Genomic DNA, 22,366 nt, shown 5'->3' with positions numbered 1-22,366 from the left:
TTTACAGAATGGGCAAAAGATTAAATATAAAACACTTGGGAGGACTGCAAGTCTGACTACCTACATTGTTTGAATTTCTTCTGTTTCTGGGTGGTTATTTCTAGAAAATCGGGTCCAAATTATTGTGGTTCTTTTTGTTTATTACTGTTTGGAAATTCCCACTTGCTGCTCTGATTCACATATTTCAGCTATTTAAGAAATGTGTTGTTTGTATGGTAAAAATAGAGTATGCAAATGTATGTTTAATTTATGTATCACCCTCTTTAAACATTTCCTTGGTCTTATAACATCAGAGTGATGTAGTTTAAAAAATCTTTGTCATAGTAAACCACAGTGTGGGAGTGGAGTAGTGTGTGTGTGCAGTTGTATAAATAACCCTCAATTTCTGTCAAAGTGCAGCTATAACTCAAGAAAAGATGTTGCTAAATCAATGGCATCTTGTAACAGCGGTACTGCTACTGCATGGGGTGAAGGGGACTCAGGTAAAGCTCAGCGATGGCGGGTATGAAGAAATTGTCCTTGCAATTAATCCTGGAGTATCGGAAGATACGAAAATCATTGACAACATAAAGGTAAGATTGCCAAATGCTTTTCCGATACAGGTTGAGTATCCTTATCCAAAATGCTTGGGGCCAGGAGTGTTCCATATTTTGGATTTATTCAGAGTTTGGAATACTTGCATCGTCGTCGTCTCACTTGTTCAGTCGTCTCCGACTCTTTGTGACCTCATGGACCAGTCCACGCCAGAGCTCCCTGTCGGCCGTCACCGCCCCCAGTTCCTTCAAGGTCAAGCCAGTCACTTCAAGGATACCATCCATCCATCTTGCCCTTGGTCGGCCTCTCTTCCTTTTTCCTTCCATTTTCCCCAGCATTGTGATCTTCTCCAATACTTGCATATACTATACCTAATGAGGTATCTCGGAAATGCGACCCAAGTCTGAACACAAAATCCATTTATGTTTCAAATATATCTCATACATGCAGCCTGAAAGTAATTACATACAATGTATTTTAAAAATAATTTTGTGCATGAAACAAAGACCAACAGAAAATAAAGCCATTCCTATTTCAGCTAGCTACCCATGAAGATGATTTTGGGATTTTGGATAAGGAATACTCAACCTGTGCTGATAGACAATTTATATGTGACTAAATTTTAAAAAAGAAAAAACAAGCATTTTATAATCCTACATATTCTCTCAAAAAGGCTACTAAAATCATTTCCCAAAAAGAATTATTGAAGTGTTCATGTGGGACTTACCACTTATTGATGCCTTTGTTCCGTGGTGCAGCCACTTTGCTCCCTAGGAAGGCGAAACCCAGGGCACCATAATGGTGGTGTTGCAACCTTTGTCGCCGGTGAATCTGGCACCTGTCTTTATTTGTGAGGCCCTTTCACACTACACAGTTACTATGTAATTTAGCTGCCATAATTCGATCCGATGGAATCCTGTCATTGGTGGTTTAGGGGGGAGCATTACAATGATCAGCCATAGTACTCCAGTTCCTCACAAAACCTCAATTTCATAACACAGAACCATCACTATTTAAGTGGAATGAGAGTGATATAATTGTGTTGTGCAAAAAGCCCCAAGAATAAGATCACTACTAAACAGATCCTGACATAACAAATTAATGTTAAAGTAACAGGAAAATATTAACAGAGGTTCTGAATGCAAAGAATTGAATGGAACCTGCAACATCAGGTATCAGGAAGGAACATATTCCCAAATTTACACACTTACACACACACACACATGGAGAGAGAGAGAGAGAGAGAGAGAGAGAGAGAGAGAGAGAGAGAGAGAGAGAGAGAGAGAGAGAGAGAGAGAGAGAGAGAGAGTACATGGAGAGATTTCTTTAAAGGCAGTGTACAGGATTTCCAGCCAAACAAAAGGAAATTGGAAATTATCTGCCATTTCTCTTAACATGAAATACAAATTCAAGCCACATACTGTACCTACCTAAATCCATCTCTTAAATCCATAATATGCCTTTTCTTTTCTTTTTTCCTTTTAGGAGATGGTTGAAGAAGCTTCTTCTTACCTCTTCAGTGCTACAAAGCAAAGATTTTATTTGAAGACCATAAAAGTGGTCATTCCTTTGACATGGACACCTAAACCTGAATACCAAAGAGTAACCAAAGAATCCTATGAAAAAGTGAGTGTATTTTAAAATGCATTTTTAAAAACAATGGTAAAAATAGAAAAGAGGACAAAGGCAAAGAGATTAATTATGTGATACTTTGAGCAGTGACAATTAGTCATCAAAACTAATATGTAATGTAGTTGTTGATATCCAGGTGGGTGGAGGTAGACCTCTGACTAATTGCTGATGGAAAGGGTGAATGTTGGGAAAATGCTGTTGCCGTCATGCTTTGCTTGGCCACTGAAAAACGTTGGAATGATGTATCTTTTTAAAACATTGTTGATTTGGATTGTTGTAAAGGACAATTTCTGCAGAAAGCAGAAATTTAATTTGCTAATTAATTCATTGTCAGCTTTAAAAAGAAACTTTGGAAATGATGACAAATGGCAAGGCTGGTTTCTCTTTTCCTTCTCAGCTGTACATATTTGTCAGTGGTAGGGGTGTGCATTTTGGGTAAACCTCGTGCCATTTTTAGCATCCAGATTTCGGTTGCCCATGTTCTGAATTTTTGGGAGCTGCCCAAATTCGGGAGGGCAAAATACTGTTTTTCAATCTGGCAGCCAGAAGTTCAATTTTCGCTCCAGAAAGATCTGGCCCATTGGCAGCAATGGGGGAACTTCTCAGACTCCCCTTGCCATCCTATTTAGGATTATCGTGATAAAAATGACCACACTTGGAGGACACATTTATCACTGCAAACCCCCTAAGTTTCAGAATGTTTGGGTCATTCACTGAGATTTAGGATATTTTTAAAGTTTCTGGAAATAAAATCTCCTTCAAAATACAAAACAAAAACTATCCTTGGTAATTCCTCCACAGTGACAGTATAGGAGCAGGAAACCATTCCTGCCAACTGTCATAAAGATCCATATATCCCACCATTTACAGGAAATTTATTTTTCCCACTAAAAATAAAGAAAAATATTAAATAAGATTAAATAAAGAAATGTAATTTAATTGCCAAAAGATTGGAATTGAGTAAAAAAAAACAAACAAAGCAAGCAACTCTAAGAGCACCAACGGCACTGCGATAGAATACAGAGCACACAATCTGTCTCTCTCAGAAGCCAGAACACCACCGGAAAATGGAGAGGCTTGCCCTAGTATTTATAGACCCAGCTTGGATAAAAGACACGTGATTCTTCTTCTGATTGACTCAAGAGGCTGCAGAACACAGGAAACTCCATTTGCATGCACAGCTGCTGCTTTGCACTCCACATGTAGCCAAAGGAAACCGAAAGCAGCCATTTTTGGCCTCTGTGTGTTTTGTTGCGACTGAAAAAAACATGGCCGCACCACCCATGCCATTACGGGTGATCCAACTGCCAAAAATACCGAAGCATCTGAGGCCAGTTTTAAAAACCGGAACTGTGCACAGCCCTAGTTAGTGATTCTTTCAATAGTGTTCTTTGCAGAGTTTTTAAGTTGCATTCCTGAATCTGGCAGCTTCCAGAGTCACCTAACTAAATATCTCACGATTTGAGGTGTGTCAGCAAATCAGTGTAATATCAAAGACACATGCTATTTCTTTTCTGGGTAATCTTTAAAACATCTCCTATTTTATTTTAGGCTGATATCATTGTGGCAGATCCTTTCGTGAAATATGGTGACGAACCCTACACTTTGCAGTATGGCGGATGCGGTGAAAAGGGACGCTACATCCACTTCACACCTAACTTCCTGACAAATGATAGTTTTCTCAGTGTTTATGGATCACGAGGTAGTACCTTTTCATTTAAATGTCTGCTTAAGGTTTTGAAAATAACTTTAATTTGGAGTAAAAAAAAACTATTAATGGTTTCACTTTACCCAGTACTCTCTCCAAAGTGTCCTAAAGGAATTGGAAATATTTCTACATTATATTAATTAATAGCTTTTTAAGGCATAATAGAAATGTTGTCGACTCAAAATGCTCCTGCTCACCTTCAGTAAGATTTATGCACTCTCACAGGCTGGCTGTCACGAGACAAACTGGCCTTGGATCTTGAGAAATGACAGAAAAGTGACAGAGAACAGAATTGCGACCTATTTAGCCTTCTTTGTACCCACTAAGCCAATTCATTCAGCATCAGTACATGGAAAGGGCAGTGGAGACACTCTTTTCCTTCACTGCAGACAGCTTGTCTTCAATTGACTCTATTATGACACTGACAATATTCTTTGCTTTTAAAAAACTGTATCCAAATTAACTTCAAAGATATCTACCAATCAAAGTGTAGCTCCGCCTTCCAAAATGATATAAGCAGAACCAATTGTTTACAATCTGGGAGAGAGCCTTTGCTCTCAAATATTGACTGCTTCTTATAGATATATTTTCTGATGTGATAGTACAGCAGGTCTATCTATCAAATACATTGTAAATATAAATTGTGGTGGTAGAATTGTGGCTTTTTTGTTGTTTTTTCACAGGCAGAGTCTTTGTCCATGAATGGGCCCATCTCAGGTGGGGTCTTTTTGATGAATACAACAATGATGCACCTTTCTATTCTGTTGGGAAAAACGAGGCTGAAGCAACAAGGTATGTTTGTTTCATTTCAAGTGTATCTCCGAATGAAATGAAAATTTTACGGGTGATATTTGCTGAAGAGTTTTAGTTTGGGCTTGGTGTAAAAAAGCAACTAGGGTATTAAGCATTAATTTAGTATGGAAACTTTGGGCTTTAATAACATGACTCAGGCTGCATCTACATTGCCATTGCATTAGCCTGGTACATCCATAAAACACATACAGACCGATGTGATTTAACCTGGGGTAAACCACTTAATGCAGTTGCACCCTGGAGTAAAAAAAAAGCACTGGGGAAGATCCGAATGCAACTTTAGGATTCAGATCTTCCCCCATTTGGGAGCACTGGTAACAGCCATCCTGGAGCCAGGATCCAGGATCACATCCCCACAGCCATCCCATGCTCCCTGGGATCAGGCAGCCCGAGGAGGTGGGATGCCAGTTCCTTTCTGCCCCCCAGTACTGCAATTCAGCCCTCAAAAGGCAAAGCGTGGCCTGCTCATCCCTTCCTGTTTCATCATCATTCAATGAGCCCAGAAGCTTTGAAAGATGGGAGGGGGATTATACCTCCCAAGCTGCTTTGCTCACTTAATGATGACAAGGAAGGTGCAGGTAATGGGAGATTTCTGTGTTCTTTGTTTTATGGGGGGCAGTGGGATTTGGGATGCTTCTAGGGTTGGAATCCTACACCATTCCCAGCCCTGTAAAACTGGCTTCATTATGAGTGTGCTGTCAGGGCAGTGTTCCACTCCCGAGGCAACTCTGGATACCCTTGTGTAGCCTCAATGTGGCTTGGAACCAGCATTTTCATATGCAAGACAAGAGAATTGAACTGGATAAAATTAGAATTTATTGGTATCATATTAGGAAAAGTCATTACTGCAACAAGGTTTGCAGTTATGATGAATGCATGTAGAATGAAGGAGTAACACATTTCCTACAAAAAAAATGGATTTTATAGAACAAACTTCCACATAACTTCTTCTCAGCAGTACTTTTTATTCTCTCAAACCACCTCATTACATGACACCCTCCTCCCCCGAGCCTCGGTGGCAAAGTGGGTTAAACCCTTGTGCTGGCAGGACTGATGACTTAAAGGTTGGGTTGCTGACCTGAAGGTTGCTGGTTTGAATCCAACTCGGGGAGAGCGTGGATGAGCTCCCTCTATCAGCTCCAGCTCCATGCAGGGACATGAGAGAAGCCTCCCACAAGGATGGTAAAAACACCCCAAAAAACCCCATCCGGGCATCCCCTGGGTAACATCCTTGCAGACGGCCAATTCTCTCACACCAGAAGCAACTTGCAGTTTCTCAAGTCACTCCTGACAGGGAAAAAAACCCCCTCCCCATGCCATTTTGCCAGTAAGCGAAATGGGAAGTATAGTCTAACTGGGACAGAAGTGTGCTGGCTCCGCGAGATGTTTCCATGCCAGTTGGGGGCGGGGCCTCTGCCAGAATTTGAAAGATGCTGTGTGATGGGCTGCATGCCAATCTATCCCTCAACTGGCTGGAATGCATTCTAGGATGCTTAAATTTGTAAGTGTGATGTTTTTGGAGAGTTTGGCGACAAGGGGTTGCTTATCAGTGAGTATGATTTATCCTGCCTGTGTGCCTGGGATCCTATGTTAGTAGTACTGATATGCTGACATTGCAGTATTGATATGACACACTTCATATTTTTGCATTAACATGATCAATCACTTGCTACTAATGTCTCCCTTGTTCTTTGGATTCAACTTTTTGTTTTAGCCAAAACAAACAGCACTAAGTCATTTCAAGATTGATATAATGTACTGATTTTTCATTCCCTAAATATCTGTGTGTAATACATTTTAGATGCTCATCTGATATCACTGGCAAATATATTTTTCGAAATGACAAAGGACAAATCAGAACATGCAACACTGAACGCCGTTCTCAACTGTTTGAGGCTGGATGCCAATTTATTCCAGACAAAACACAAACAACTCCAGTATCAATAATGTACATGCAAAATCTCAGTTCAGTAAGTGGAATAAATATGCCCAGGAAACAACATGATTAATTTTGTACAGTATCTCTTTGCAAGAATGTATAATTATTGTGATTTTTCTACCAAATTAAATATACTTCTAGGAAATTTTAGTTTGAATTTCTGCAGCTTTGGCTTGTTTTCTGGTATTTTGGGGGTGGAGAAATATGATATTTCCTGTGGAAGGCACCAAAATGACTCTGGGAGCACCATGTGATTGATAGGTTGCATTTTGTCCAGTACTGTTCTAATATAACTATTTTTTTTGCTTGTTAATCTTATTCAGTATTTAAGTTTCTTTTAAGTCTCTTTTAGTTCCTTCTCCTAATTATAAAGCAGCTTCTAAATACCAGTATCTATTTGTAAGCATATATCTAGATATAATAGGGAACTTCCTAATTATCTATATCTAATCAGGCATGTGGATATCGCAGGGGATTTCAAAGAAAAAAATGGGAAAATATGCAAAGTTAGTGTCCAAAGCTTCAGCCATTTCATTCTATCTTTTCTTCCTCAGGTTTTCAGTTTCTTCCTATTTCACTATCAGCTGTATAGGAGCCTCCGGTGGCCTAGGGGATAAAAGCCTCGTGACTTGAAGGTTAGGTTGCTGACCTGAAAGCTGCCAGGTTCGAACCCCACTGTTTCTTCTCACAGTCTCTTCCAGCTGCGCAATGGGGTAGACTATCTCAAAAGCAACCAGTTTGTTCTGATCCATAACACTGCAGAGTCCTGATCACAATTAGCAGAGATTTTATAGCACAGCCTCTGACCTTTTATTAGCTCACTGCTTGAATAAGCACATTTGAGCTCTGGCTTTCATCCAGACTCCTTTGGAGGTTTATTCTTCAGTCATCGCTACATATACGGTCTGCTATCCGTATACAGAGATGCTCACAATCATAGCAAGACACTCATACAATGAGGATGGTGGCGCATTACAGATTCAGAGAGATCATGGCAAGCTATCTAAGATGGCTGAGAGTACATGGCAAAGAGGAAGTTCAGAAACAAGCCACTCCCATTTCTCCTTTTAGGGAGGAAATAACTTACCCTGTTTCCCCGAAAATAAGACAGTGTCTTATATTAATTTTTGCTCCCAAAGAGGCGCTAGGTCTTATTTTCAAGGGATGTCTTATTTTTCCACAAAGAAGAATTCACATTTATGGTTGAATTTTTAAAAAATGAAAATTTATTATCTAGTGTACAGTAGTTGTCATCACAAACCAGCATAACCAAACTGTGAATCCTTTCAAGAATTTCTATATTATATTTTATTGCTATACTGTTTTTAAATTACTTTTTTAAATTTCTGTTCGTATGTAAATTTATGTTGTTGTTGGGCTTGTCCCTGTGTAAGCTGCCCTGAGTCCCTTTTGGGAGATGGAGGTGGGATACAAGAATAAAGTTATTACATTATTATTATTATTATTATTATTATTATTATTATTATTTCTTGTTACTACCTTTATTTCCATGTACAACAATCTATGGTATGTACATTTACCGATCCTGCATGCTTCTAAACAAAAACTTTGCTAGGTCTTACTTTTGGGGGAGGCCTTATATTTAGCAATTCAGCAAAACCTCTACTAGGTCTTATTTTCTGGGGATGTCTTATTTTCAGGGAAACAGGGTAGTTGTCTCTCTAGGATCACTTTTCTGCTCTTTTATCCCTTTCAGTGGACTGTGATGTGAACACATGTCCATTAGAATGGTATTTTTCACACACACTGGTGCATTCCTATGTAATACATCATTTTTCTACCTGACAGAGGATAAAGGAGGCCAAGCTATTACACTCAGGTACTTGGAGGTTAAACTTTGCCTACCTCTGTTTTGTAAGATGGGATAGTTGTAGGAATTACCAAAAGGTTGCAATCCTGACTTGCTTTTTAAAACTTTTATTTAGGTTACTCAGTTCTGCGACGAGAGCAGCCATAACATAAAGGCACCAAATATGCAGAACAAAATGTGCGACTACAGAAGCACCTGGGAAGTCATTATGGACTCAGCAGACTTTGTGAATTCGTCTCCAAGAAGTGCTCCTCCACCTCATCCCACCCTCTCCTTGCTGCAAACAAGGGACAGAGTTGTGTGTCTAGTGCTTGATGTTTCTGGGAGTATGCGTGATGTAAGTCTAGCTTTCACTCCAGCTCTAGAGAAAATATTTCCATAATGTTAAATATTTGCACAATGGTAGAATTGTTTCTTTTTAAAGCCAGTCCTCTGTAATAGATTATATCAGAATCAGGGAAGCTAATTTTGTTCTGTTGCTCCAAAGGAGCCAGGACCTGACTTTGAGCACGATGTTTTGGAAAGAGCAGCTTTCTTCTTCTTCATATATACCCTTCTCAGTGCGTGAATTGTTATATCAGTATATTTACAGATTTGGCTGAGGCTGGAAAGAAAGACTGTGTGTCTGAAAATGCAAGAACTTCTTTCTTAAAGGCCCATGCTGAGATTGTCAGAGCTTGTCTCTGATACACAGAAAGTGGGAGAGATTTTTCCCAACTGGAAGAATCCCTTCTTTAAGTGGATTTCTTCCAGCTAAAAATGGTGACAATCTATTGATGTTTGGGCAACCGTCACTCTATGATAATTGAAATAGAAGGTGTTGTCTATTTGAAAAGGAAATAAAACCCCCAATTTCAGTCAACTTGAAGGCACACCCACACAGCTTTCCTTTGGGGAGGGGAGAGAGAAATACAGACAAATTATGTCATAGATCACAATGCAGGTGAGGTTATTCACAATGTTCACACAATGTTTGGATTTGTTACTACAATATTATCACAAATTTTTAAACAAAAAAATCTGACTCATTTCTGGAATTTGCCTTTTACTAATTTGTATAAGTGTCTTTCCTGATATGCTATTACTGTTTCTTAAATTCCTCCTCTCCCTGTACAGTTTAATCGCATTCATCGACTGAAGCAAGCTGCAGAATTGTTCCTCCTACAGATTATTGAAACAGGTTCCTGGGCTGGAATTGTTGTCTTCAATAGTAAAGCATCAACTAAGGCGTTTTTGCAACAGATTACCAGCGACAGTGTCCGCCAAACTCTTTCAGATCATCTGCCAACTGTAGCAGATGGAGGAACCAGCATATGTTCTGGAATCCGTGAGGGATTTCAGGTGAATAACATTTTCAAAATACTTTAATTTTTACATTTTTATTAGACTTACCTATTTGTCTAATTGTTTTGGAGTCTGCTACATTTTAAAACCAGGATTTGTTTGCAAGCTTACACTTTTGTGGGTGGGAATGGTCACTTGAAGAAGACTCACCCAGCAGATAACCGAACTCTATTTCTATTAATGTCAGCAGTCAAAGCACTCAGGCCGAGAGAGTAGTGAAAAAAATACAGTTGCCAGAGGTAGCAGGAATAGGGTTCTAGGCTCAGAATTGCTGTTGACATTGGTATAATACTGAGCTGTGGTGCAGCTTGATCCTCTGAAAATGGCAGATTTCCAAGGATGTGAAATGAGACAATGTGATGTGATAAAGCTGAGGCAAAAGTGGAACTAATGCAACATAATAATGACATGGTGTCATAATAACCTTTGCATTTGCAGTGTCGATGATATTGCAGGACAGAAATGCTTCCTCACTTTTAGCACTGAAACCAGAACAGACTTTCAAGTTCAGTTTCCACAAAAGAAGGAAATGAAGCACTTTGCTATGACAGCCATGGTGAAGGAATAATTGGAAGGTGTGGACAAAATCCTGCTCCTAGGGTTATTTTTATAGTTTCCAAGGCTCTGTTTGAGATAACCCAAAACTAACAAATATTGCCTCAACTCAACATCTGGCAACTTTTAGGGGATATAGAGTGCCTTTTCACCCTATTGATTTTTTAGGCCTCCCTAGCTTCAGGAGATACCTTTTTAAAATAAAAAAATAAACAAACAAACAATAAATGACATTCCACAAGTATATATACACTCGACTTGCCTTACTGCCAACAGAAATTCTGAAGATGCCAGCCACAGATGCAGGCAACACATTAGGAGAGAATGCTGCTGGAACATGGCCATATAGCTCAAAAAGCCAAAAACCAAATCAGTGACTTATGGGTTTTTGGGGGGGCATCTAGGGCCTTGTACCCACAGTGGCCCTAAATGCCCCCAAAATGTACAACAACAACAACAACAACACTTTGTTTATATCCTACCCTATCTCCCCAGCCCTAAAATGCTGTGCTAAAGCTGCAAAATGCTCACCGGCTGCCAGAGTATATTGGGAAGAAAATTGTGTTTTGTTTGTTTGTTTTTCACAGGGGACTTTGGTGCGGGAGTGAAAGGTAGCTAATGTGATCTCCAGGCCTCTTGTAGTTATCTATTTCCAAATTAGGGAAAGAAGAGTAAGACAGCCACTCTGTGAACACCTTATAAAAATACATTTTAAAAACTTTTCTTTGAAACAGAGAAGCATTGTATATTATTACCTGCTTAACTAGGTATATTTATATTGCATAAACATTGCCAAATATTCCTCATGCTACAAGTAGAAAATTGGTCCAGCAGCTTTTTTTCTAGGTAAAGGTAAAGGTTTCCCCTGACGTTAAGTCCAGTTGTGACTGACTCTGGAGGTTGGTGCTCATCTCCATTTCTAAGCCGAAGAGCCAGAGTTGTCCATAGACACCTCTAAAGTCATGTGGCCAGCATGACTGCATGGAGCGCCGTTACCTTCCCGCCCAAGCAGTACCTATTGATCTACTCACATTTGCATGTTTTCGAACTGCTAGGTTGGCAGGAGCTGGGGCTAACAGCGGGCGCTCATTCCGCTCTCGGGATTTGAACCTGGGACCTTTTGGTCCACAAGTTCAGCAGCTCAGCGCTTTAACACACTGTGCCACCAGGGGCCCCGCTTTTTTTTTCTACCCAACACCTATTAGGCTGGTTAAGATTTGTAGAAATCCTTCTACTCCAAACGGTTTACTTTGGATCCTGAATGATTTGTTTTAATGCTACTGCTAAAAATTTCACTTTCCTATCTAGGTATTTTTACAAAAATATTCAAGTACAGAAGGATGTGAAATTGTGCTCTTGACTGATGGAGAAGATTCAAGTGTAAGCTCTTGCTTTGCTGAAGTTGAAAGGAGTGGATCTACAATCCATACCATTGCTTTGGGGCCCAGTGCTGCAAAAGAACTAGAAATGTTGGCAAATATGACAGGTAAGGCAATAGTCAATCAATGGAATGATGGGTTTTATACAACATCTGCATATTTACATACCCAGCAGGATATAAATGAATTAGCAGTATCAATAATATAATTAATACAAAAATAGAAATATTTGATTTCACCTGTTAGAAGATTCTAACCATAGTCCCACTTCTGTTTCAGGAGGTTTGACTTTTTCTGCCACTGACAGCTTGGATTCCAATGGCCTCATAGATGCTTTCAGTGGAATTTCATCTGGAAGTGGAGATATCAGTCAGCAATCTATTCAGGTCTGTATTTCAAAGATTTGGGAGGCAACAAGAGCTATTTGTAACTTAGGGACTGCCTGTATATGACTAAGACCAGCTATGTGTATTTCATTTTTACTAATAAAATAAACAAGAAATTTGTGGAGTGAAATTACTAGTAAAATTACACTGTCAAGAAGGGTGGAACCTTTTCCTTCCAGCATCACAGTACCAAGTGTCTAGTATTTGCTAAAATCTAGAAGTAGAAACTCTTCTTAAGGATTCTGTTAATATAGAGTATACCTCTATCAATTTCCTGTACACAGAAAAGTTTGTAATTAGGGACCGCTGCACAAAATGTATGCAGAAAACAGTAGTTCTGTGTAGGAAACAGTTATTACTGCATAAAATAATACTTCTGCACAGAAATATTATATTCCTTGCAGATAATGCTGTTTCCTGTGTAGAAACTCAGTATGGAACAATGGAGGCAACTGGGAATCAAAAACATGTTTCTATGGCTCTTTATCAGTGTGTGATGCTCATGCATATTTTGTCCACAAGAGTGCCCACTATGCTGTTACCTTTTATCTAGGGGAAAAGTATGGTTTCAGGGTCCATGCAGCCTTCTCTCAACTGTTTTGCAGCCCATGATACTGCCTTAGGCCCCATCTACATTGCCATATAAAATCCACATTATCTGCTTTGAACTGGATTATATGACAGTGTAGACTCATATAAACTAGTTAAAAGCAGATAATGTGGATTATTTCCTTTGATAATCTGGATTATATGGCAGTATAGAAGGGGCCTTAAATCCTGTTTTCTAGACAAGGAGGAGGTTGAATTGTCTTTCCAGGAGTGGGGCTGACTTTCCAAGAAGTTGCAGGATGCCTCTGCAACACTGTTTAAAATAAAACTACAGTAGAGTCTCACTTATCCAACATAAACGGGCCGGCAGAACGTTGGATAAGCAAATATGTTGGACAATAAGGAGAGATTAAGAAAAAGCCTATTAAACATCAAAATAGGTTATGATTTTACAAATTAAGCACCAAAACATTATGTTATACAACAAATTTGACAGAAAAAGTAGTTCAATACTCAGTAATATTATGTTGTAATTACTGTATTCACGAATTTAGCACCAAAATATCACAATACATTGAAAACATTGACTACAAAAATGTGTTGGATAATCCAGAACATTGGATAAGCAAGTGTTGGATAAGTGAGATTCTACTGTATTCATTTTGCAAAACCAAAAATGCATTTCTATTTTCAATGTTTTTAGTGGAGGAGTGGTATTTTGGTATTGGTGGTTTGGGCAAACTCTGGGAGATGTCAGTACCAGAAAATTTGCTCACAAACCCAAAAAGATTGCCTAACTCTGTTGTAGTCATGTATGGATCTGTTTAACCCTCAACTCAGTGATTCCAGTCTTGGATCCCCAGTAGGGGCCTCCCAGAAACACAATCCACTATATTCAATGGGCAGAGGTTCTGAACTTGTAACCCAGCAATATCTGGAAATCCATGTTTGAGATGACTCGCTCTAATACAGTGTTTCTCAACCTGGGGGTCAGGACCCTGGGGGGGGGGGTCATAAGGGGATGTCAGAGGGGTCACCAAAGACCATCAGAAAACACATATTTCTGATGGTCTTAGGAACCCCTTTGGCAGAGAAGGCTGAATAACTCTTTGCCTTTCCTTCTCTTCCCTTTTGGAAACAAGATGGTGAATTCTCTCACCAAAAGCCCAATGTGCCCAATTCTATTGTTGGTGAGGTTCAAAGGGCACCTTGATTGCAGGTGAACTATAAATCCTAGCAACTACTATTTTCCCCACCACCAATGTTCACATTTGGGCATATTGAGTATTTGTGCCAAATTTGGTCCAGATCCATCATTATTTGAGTCCACAGTGCTCTTTGGATGTAGGTGAACTACAACTCTAAAACTCAAACTCAATGCCCATCAAACCCTTCCAGTATTTTCTGTTGGTCATGGGAGTTCTGTTTGCCAAGTGGAGTACACATTGTTGGTGGAGTACACATTGCTCTTGATTGTAGGTTAACTACAACTTCCAAATGATAAAATCAGTCCCCCAACCCCACCAATATTCAAATTTGGGCGTATTGGGTATTTGTGCCAAATTTGGTCCAGTGAATGAAAATCCATCCTGCATATCAGATATTTACATTACGATTCATAAGAGTAGCAAAATTGCAGTTATGAAGTAGCAATGAAAATTTAATTTTATGTTTGGGGGTCACCACAACATGAGGAACTTTATTAAGGAGTTGTGGCATTAGGAAGGTTGAGAGCCACTGCTCTAACAAGTGGTCTAAAAGATATACTATAAAGGTTTACTTTTCACCTAATCAGCGTGCTCTAAACATTTTGCTTAACAGCTTGAAAGTAAAGGACAATACCTGACTCCTTACCAACGGATGAATGGAATTGTTTTAATTGACAAAACTGTAGGGAATGACACTTTCTTCGTAGTCACATGGAGTGTGAGCACAAATCCGCCAGTAATTACTCTGAGGGATCCCAAAGGAAAAACCTACACAGAGACAGACTTTGTAATCGATAAAACCAACATCCGAACAGCTCGACTCAAGATTCCTGGAACTGCAGAGGTACTATAGAAATGAAGCTTTCTTTCACACCTATTTATTCAATCCTAAAGTCATAAGAGTGTGTCAGCTTTTTAAAAAAGAAACACAAAAATGGTTGGTTTATGGAGCTACAGGGGCTACAGCTGTGCAAACAAAGAGTTATGTCACTGCAGTTTAAATAGCACAACTGCTTCTACATTTAAAGAGAAACTGTTTATTTTCAGACATATTATATGTAGTTTGTACCATTTTATATTCTTATACATTCCAGGCCGGAGGCTGGGTTTACAGAATTCTGAATACACACACAACAGCACAAGGGCTATCCATAACAGTCACCACGCGAGCAGCATCTGTAACTGTGCCTCCAGTGGTGGTGAAATCCTATCTTAACACAGAGAGCAACAACTATCCTAGTCCAGTGATCATTTACGCAGAAGTCAGCCAAGGGTTTTTACCTGTTATTGGCGCAAATGTCATAGCCACAATTGAATCAGCAGCTGGAAAATCTGTACAATTACAGCTCCTTGATGATGGCTCGGGTAAGTTAATTTTGAGATCATTTCTTATTTCATGGTTTAGAATTTGCTTATGTGCATACTTTGTAAGATTTAACTGGGAGTTTTGTTGGGGTTGGGTCTTTCTGCATACGCTGTACTGGATCTAAACTGCCAAATAATCCAGTATTTGATCCCAGGCCTCATCTACACTGCCATATAAAATCCAGATTATTTGATTCAAATTGCATTGTATGAGGGCCCTTCTAAGCAAGCTGTAAAATGCAGACAAAATCAGGATAAAAGGGTGTGTGTGTGTGGCTAAATTACATTTAATAAAAATGGGTGCTGATTCATATTAATAACTAAAAAACATGTGCTAGAAAGGTGTGATTAAACCTGATTTTGGCCAAGAAATGTTCATATTTGCATGACTGTATATCCCTGAAGTCAAGAAAAACGTGAATTTGTTCTTATAACCTTGTGTGAACTGCTCAAACACATGTGTGCATTTTAATAACCCAAAACAGCTGATTAGGTCTATAAACAAATGGTGCCATGGACACACAGGGGGCTAAATGGAAGCACAAATGGAAAGCAAGCATTCTTTTGTTCTGTTGTTTATGAAATTAAACATAGCTTGATTTTACCCACTGGACACCAGCATGGCAGGCACGTGATTCCAAAGAGAAACAGGGTTCAAGAGAGAAAAAGTAAAGGCAGCAAGAGAGTGAGGAGAAATAATGACAAGAAACCTGGTTGTGCATACATTAGTATATTTGCATAAGCATTTATGAGGCCCTGTGTATTAATTTTTAATTTTTTAAAAAGTAAACTCCCATCAGATGTTCCCCGTTCATCTTGCGGATTTTTAAAAATCCACTTCAAATGTGTCAGAATGGTAGGGGAGCATTTATTGGGACTGACAACTCTGTGTTCAGACTTGCTGTCAGGTATTGCAATATTTTTTTTGCCCTATTTGTCCTGAATTGTGAGGCTGTCTATAAGTGCCCTTAGTCTAAACTGTCATATATTCCAGTACAAAGCACATAATCTGGATTTTATATGGCAGTGTAGATGGGGTCCCAAATTATCTGCTTTGAACTGGATTATATGAGTCTGCAATATAATCCAGTTCAAAGCAGATAATCTGGGATCAGAAACTGGATTATATGACAGTGTAGATGGCGTCTCAGATGTGAGTCAATTGTTCTTCTCCAAAATAAACTGCATGTAACCAGTTCCATTAAAGATACAGGATTTTTTTTTATTTTGTATAGTCTGTATGGCTGTTTTCATATTATTGCTATTGTCTATTTCAGTACTTTGAAACACAAGCCCCTTCCTGTGTTTTTAAGTCCTAAAACACAGGAAGGGGCCTTTGTTCCCAGATTATCTGCTTTGAATTGGATTATATAGCAGCCTCATATAATCCAGTTCAAATCAGATAATCTGGGACCCCATCTACACTGCCATATAAAATCCCTAGTGTTTAGTTGTTTAGAAGATTTAAACCAACTTAGCCTCTATAAATAGCAGCCTACTTTGATTACATTGACCATATCCAGAATCTGACATTAATCTTTTCCTATGAAAATAGGGGCAGATACTTTGGTATGAAGACTTCTTATTATGTATAAATATTATTAGAAATAAAATGTTTGTTTTAGATGGTAATTTTAAGCATACATATACTAAGGTCCTGATATCCTGAAACACGATGGAATCTACTCAAAGTATTTCACATCTTTCAAGTATAATGGCAGATACAACATAAAGGTGCATGTCCAAGGAAAAGATGAGACCACCAGACGAGCCCGTAGGCAAAGCCAATCTCTCTACATAACAGGTTATGTAGAAAATGGTATGTATTAAATATGGGATAGCATTACTTTCTAAGAAAAGTGAAAAATACTGAGGTTTTAAAATTCTAAAATAATAAAATGAATCCTCTAGGGAATTGCAGATTTCTGTCACCACTTTGATGTGATGTGTCTCTTCTGCTTCTGTGCTGGCATACTGCAAGTCATGTGACACCATGGGACATGATTCTTTGTCTGTCTTCCTCCACCTCACTATTCCCAATCTGATTGTTTTCCTTATTTTATACATACCTCTGATTTATTACTGCAATTGTGACATTGAGCTAGAATAAAAAATAGAGATTTGCACTAACTCAGGAAAGTGGGGTTACTAGGTGTGCAGAAGTATGATTGCAGAACTATGGAATGGTGAGCTGTCATAATTGTGCTACTGAAGAGAGATGCATTTTTAAAGATATTCATCCTGATATGTTTCCATTAACAATGATAAGGCGATTATAGTGGAATAAGGGATTGGTGAGATCAGCTCCTATATAAAGGATGATGAAAAGTTAGAAAAATATTTCCACAGTTTATTTTAGTGCTACAGAACTAATTGAATGCTTCTGCCATTTCAACAGTGATATTTTAGTGGGGGAAATGGCAATTTTAACGCAAGCAGATATTTAAGGGAAAGAAGTGATTGAAGATCATGAACAAAAGACATGAAATCAAACTGACATGCAGAATAATGTCCAGAGTTTGCGATCACAAACTCTGATACACCTATTTCTTTTTCATAGGTGAGATAAAATTAAATCCACCGAGACCTCACCCTCGTGAGGATGAAATCCAGGCAAATGTGGGAAATTTCAGTAGAATGGCATCAGGGGGTTCTTTTGTCATGACCGGTGTGCCTCCTGGGAATCCACCAGATGTCTTCCCTCCCTGTAAAATCACTGACCTTGAGGTAGAACTCAGCAAAAATAAGGAATTCCTTTTGTCCTGGACAGCGCCTGGGAATGATTATGATACGGGGAAAGGTAAGTGAAATTTTGCTTTGAACACAAGAGGATTTTTAGTTTCTCATAGAGATAGACTCCCTGTCCTGTTGTGATAGATGAAAGGTAAATTTAATTTATTGTAGCATTCTCTCCTTTTTAGTATGAGCATTATGAAATGCAGTGTGTTATAGTGGTTTGACCATTGGTTTATGACTCTAAAGTCCAGGGTTTGAATCCCTACTTAAACATGGAAAACCACTGGGTGATCTTGGGCAAGTCACACTCTCTCAGCCTCAGAAGAAACCAAAAGACACCGGAACATATCTTGCCAACAAAATCCCATGATACGTTCACCTTAGTTGCCAAAAACAGCTGGAAGGCACACACCATCAAGTCATTACACTGTTGCTATGGAAAGGGATCCTCAGTATTGACCCAGCACTGCCAGTATTATCCAGCTTGTGCAACTGCAAAAGGAGATTGGTATGTTCCAGTATATAGCACTATCTTTTGCAACTCACACTGTCTTAAATTTTGTAAGTTTTTTCAGTGTATTGTTTTTTATAGTATCAAGAATTCAGAAATTAGTGGACACTAGATTAGCCAGGAGAAGATATGGGAAGCCTCAAATGTGTAAATATCTGAAGGGGTTTGGGATTGCGTGAAGAACTAGTGAATACAGGTAGCAATTACATCCATCCTAAACACGTTTTATATGCATGATGCATAATATACAGGTGGACCTCCATTTTTGTGGATTTAATTTTTCACAAATTTGATTAATACGTTATCGCTGGGAATCTTTAGGTCCTTTATACGGCCAATGTTCATCACAGAATTCTTAGAGAGGTGTTCCCTCATGTTAAAAACATGGCATTTTAAAATTTGTTATTTATGTTTTTCCCATTTTTGTAGCACTCCTCTACCCAAACTTCCAGGGAAGTAGAGGGCCTATTGTAGTATCTGGACAATTACTAGTTAACCTTGTAGACATACAGAGGAAAAAAGGGTTAATCATGCTGCCTTCATCAGTTTCTCAGACTGTATAAGTTAAGCTAAAACTGAAGGAATAGATAAAAACATTTATATTATGAATGTTGAGAAAACAGTACAGTAAAACCCCGCTTGTCCGAGCCCCGCTTGTCCGAGCCTCCGTGCAATCCGAGCAGGTGAACGAGGAGGGCCGCAAAGGCCCTTCCCCGTTCACCTGCTCGCTGGCATGTGTGTTGCTAGGTAGATAGAAAGCTACCTAGCAACACGCACGGGGTGCTCGCCCCTTGGGAGGTGCCCCCTGCGTGTTGCTAGGTAGCTTGCTATCTGCCTAGCAACACGTACGGCTGGCTCCTTCACCACGCCGGGCACCGGTGCTGCCGGCCCCTGGCGTGACGAAGGAGCCGAGGCACGGGCGGGCGGGCGGGCGGCCTCTCTGTTGGGACGCAGGCTGGATCGGGAGGTGCTTGCAGCTCCTCCCGATCCAGCCAGCGTCCCCACGGAGAGGAAGCCTGGTAATCCGAGTGATCTGGGTTGACCGAGCTGAGGTCCGCCCGTTTAACTCGGACTACCGGGGTTCTACTGTACTTTTGTTGTTTAGAAGCCGCCCTGAGTCCCCTGATGGGTGAGAAGGGCGGGGTAGAAGTGATGTAATAAATAAATAAATAAATAAATAAATAAATAGAAGCAGTGATTTTTCCCATTCCTTTTGCTGGGAAGGTGTCAGTACCTTTAGGGAAAATGCCATTTAGTTTAAAAGGTCAAATACTTGGCCTGGTTTTGAGAGGGTGAAAGTCAGCTATTATCAGTGATAGCTTTATTTATTTATTTATTTTGTCATTCAAAAACGCATACATGATTGGACATCTCAAAACTAATAGGTGAAATCATTATAGCAAGACACAATAAGAAAGGGACATAGAAAGAGGATACACTTCCAGGGCACACCAGAGAGCATGATATTGACTAGTTGGTCTTCTGCAAAATCATAGTTCATTAAAGAAGAAACTGTAATTTATACAATAACATAGGTCAACAATTTGAACTGAGCAAGTATCTATGGTTGCAGTGAGAAAGGATTGCTTGTTTCTATTTGATTTCCTTATTATCTCAGAAAAAAAAGGAAACATGTTCTCTTCTGTTTTCTTTCCTTAATTTTAATATAAGTTTTTGAACATTAGGTAGTCACGACATCTTTCATTTGGTTTGCCAGAAACATTAAACATAATGTATATGATGATGGTGATGATGATGATGATGATGAATTAATTACCAGCTTCTCCCTGTGGCTCGAGGTGGGATACAACATCATTAAAACAAGAGACAAAACACTATTAAAAGAGGACCAATAAGATACAGAGTTAAAATATAAGTTAGAATTTCCTCTAATCCTCCATAATGTCAACCGGATACAATTCACTTGTCCCCATTAAAAAACAACAGTAAAAGAGAAACCAGAACCAGGAATCTCAATGATGTGGTACTGCACATTAATGGTTCTCTGGCTAACGAACCAAGGGCTTGCATTATATTTATGTCAATTGACAACAACTGTTGTCTCCTTGTTGGAAACTCACCATGGACTGACAGCTAGTGGCTCGTTCACCAATACCCATCTTCAGATCATCCACTGGCACACCTATTTTCCTTCTTCTCCTTCTGTTTCTTCCCTTGCTTCCACCCATCATTAATGTTGGACAAGACAATGACATTTCCAGGGGACTGTGACCAAGGAAGGGCCACATCAGCCTGCATTTACATTGTTATGTTACTGCTGTTGCTGTGCATGTTCAAGGTACAATTTGCTTTGGCACTCTGCAGAAGACACAGCAGTGGGGGCTTCTGATGCTGGAGCTATGGTGGTCCAAGAGTATTCCCTTGCCCATGGACTGACAAGGCAACCTGGTTAGAGAGGCCATCTTTCCTGCCACCCCACTACCACTGGCATCTCCACCTCTAGTGGCTCTCAGTCTCCAGCTTCAGAGAGGCTATTCTGCATACCACCACAATGCTAACATAGTTTGTAGAGATAATGTGATAGCAAATGAATATATGAAAATGAATATGAACTTCTTATCCTGAACATTTTATTCATCATTCTAAAATAAAATATTCTATTATCTCTTTCCCACCTCAATGTTTCACTGAAAAGTAAAGCTGGAGGAGTGGGGATTTTCAAATGAATTTTTCTAGATCTTCACATCTCTGAGAGTCAGTATCTAATGCACACATGTTGTCTATTCTTTATCTTGCAGCTGAAATATATGAAATAAGAATGAGTGAAAACCCCTTGGAATTAAGAGATGCAACCTTCCATAATGCCACTTCTTTGAACACATCTGGTCTGATACCTGAACTTGCTGGGATCAAGCAGTCCTTTATGTATAAGCTGGAAAACCTCCAAAGAGAAAATGCCACCTCTATCTACTTTGCCATCCGTGCCACTGATGAGAATGACAATGTTGGAGAAGCATCTAACATAGCCAGAGCAGTTTTGTTTCCAGATTACACCAACCCCAATAGTTCCTCTGATAATCTTATGTCTCCCTGCATTGTCAAAGCCATCTTACTACAGTTTCTGATATTGAAAACAATAATACTGGCACCATAATTAAGACCAAGGATTCTGTCTGCATCCTCGGGATGCCAAATTGAATGAACAGTATCCAGTAACATTGGACAAACAGGAATCAAGGTTATATCCTCTGTGCTGATCTGACTTTCACATTCATCATAAATCTACCAGCTAGCTGAACTCTAAAAGACCTCCAGCATTTCTGTACTGCAAGAAAGCCAAATAATGACTTTCCAGTCAGTTCTTCGGAAGAGTGAGAGAGAGGTTATGTTTCTCCCAAAGTGCTGTTTCTCTGGAATTGACAATGTGTTTGTAAAGAAGAAAAACTATTTTGCAAGACATTTATAAAAAATAGTAAAATGAAAATCTCAAAACACTTTGTAGTATTGTTGTTTTTAAGTCTCATACACTTTTTGGGCATCTGTGAGGTGTCCTGGAACTGAATCCCCATGAATCTAGAAAGCCCACCATATTTTCAAATATTCTTTTTACTTGTAAAGGTAAAGGTTTCCCCTGATGTTAAGTACAGTCATGTCTGACTCTGGGGGTTGGTGCTCATCTCCATTTCTAAGCCGAAGAGCCGGCGTTGTCCGTAGACACCTCCAAGGTCATGTGGCCGACATGACTGCATGGAGCGCCCTTACCTTCCTGCTGGAGCAGTACCTATTGATCTACTCACATTTGCATGTTTTCGAACTGCTAGGTTGGCAGAAGCTGGAGCTAACAGCGGGCGCTCACTCCGCTCCCGGGATTTGAACCTGTGACCTTTCGGTCTGCAAGTTCAGCAACTCAGTGCT

The 22,366-nt window shown here is 39.4% G+C and overlaps 1 protein-coding gene across 1 annotated transcript; it reads left to right on the top strand.

The window, feature by feature from the left end:
• Positions 1-324: 324 nt before the first annotated feature.
• LOC100556776 (calcium-activated chloride channel regulator 1) lies at positions 325-21,945 on the top strand. Its single transcript, XM_003220118.4, has 14 exons — positions 325-572; positions 2,020-2,160; positions 3,718-3,868; positions 4,558-4,666; positions 6,489-6,657; positions 8,573-8,794; positions 9,574-9,798; positions 11,665-11,842; positions 12,015-12,121; positions 14,492-14,722; positions 14,973-15,243; positions 16,898-17,062; positions 17,804-18,043; positions 21,250-21,945. The coding sequence occupies exons 1-14, from the start codon at positions 417-419 to the stop codon at positions 21,603-21,605; spliced, it is 2,721 nt and encodes a 906-aa protein (XP_003220166.1). The 5' UTR covers positions 325-416; the 3' UTR covers positions 21,606-21,945.
• The last annotated feature ends 421 nt before the right edge of the window (positions 21,946-22,366 follow it).

The sequence above is a fragment of the Anolis carolinensis genome, chromosome 4, assembly GCF_035594765.1.
Source record: "Anolis carolinensis isolate JA03-04 chromosome 4, rAnoCar3.1.pri, whole genome shotgun sequence".
Taxonomy (NCBI): Eukaryota; Metazoa; Chordata; class Lepidosauria; order Squamata; family Dactyloidae; genus Anolis; species Anolis carolinensis.
This window is presented reverse-complemented; position numbering and strand designations above follow the sequence as displayed.

Coding starts and splice junctions, on each gene's coding strand:
- LOC100556776 (XM_003220118.4), top strand. CDS start 417: ATGTTGCTAAATCAATGGCATCTTGTAACAGCGGTACTGCTACTGCAT. Junction 573..2,019: donor AAATCATTGACAACATAAAG/GTAAGATTGCCA, acceptor TTTTCCTTTTAG/GAGATGGTTGAAGAAGCTTC. Junction 14,723..14,972: donor AGATTCCTGGAACTGCAGAG/GTACTATAGAAA, acceptor TATACATTCCAG/GCCGGAGGCTGGGTTTACAG.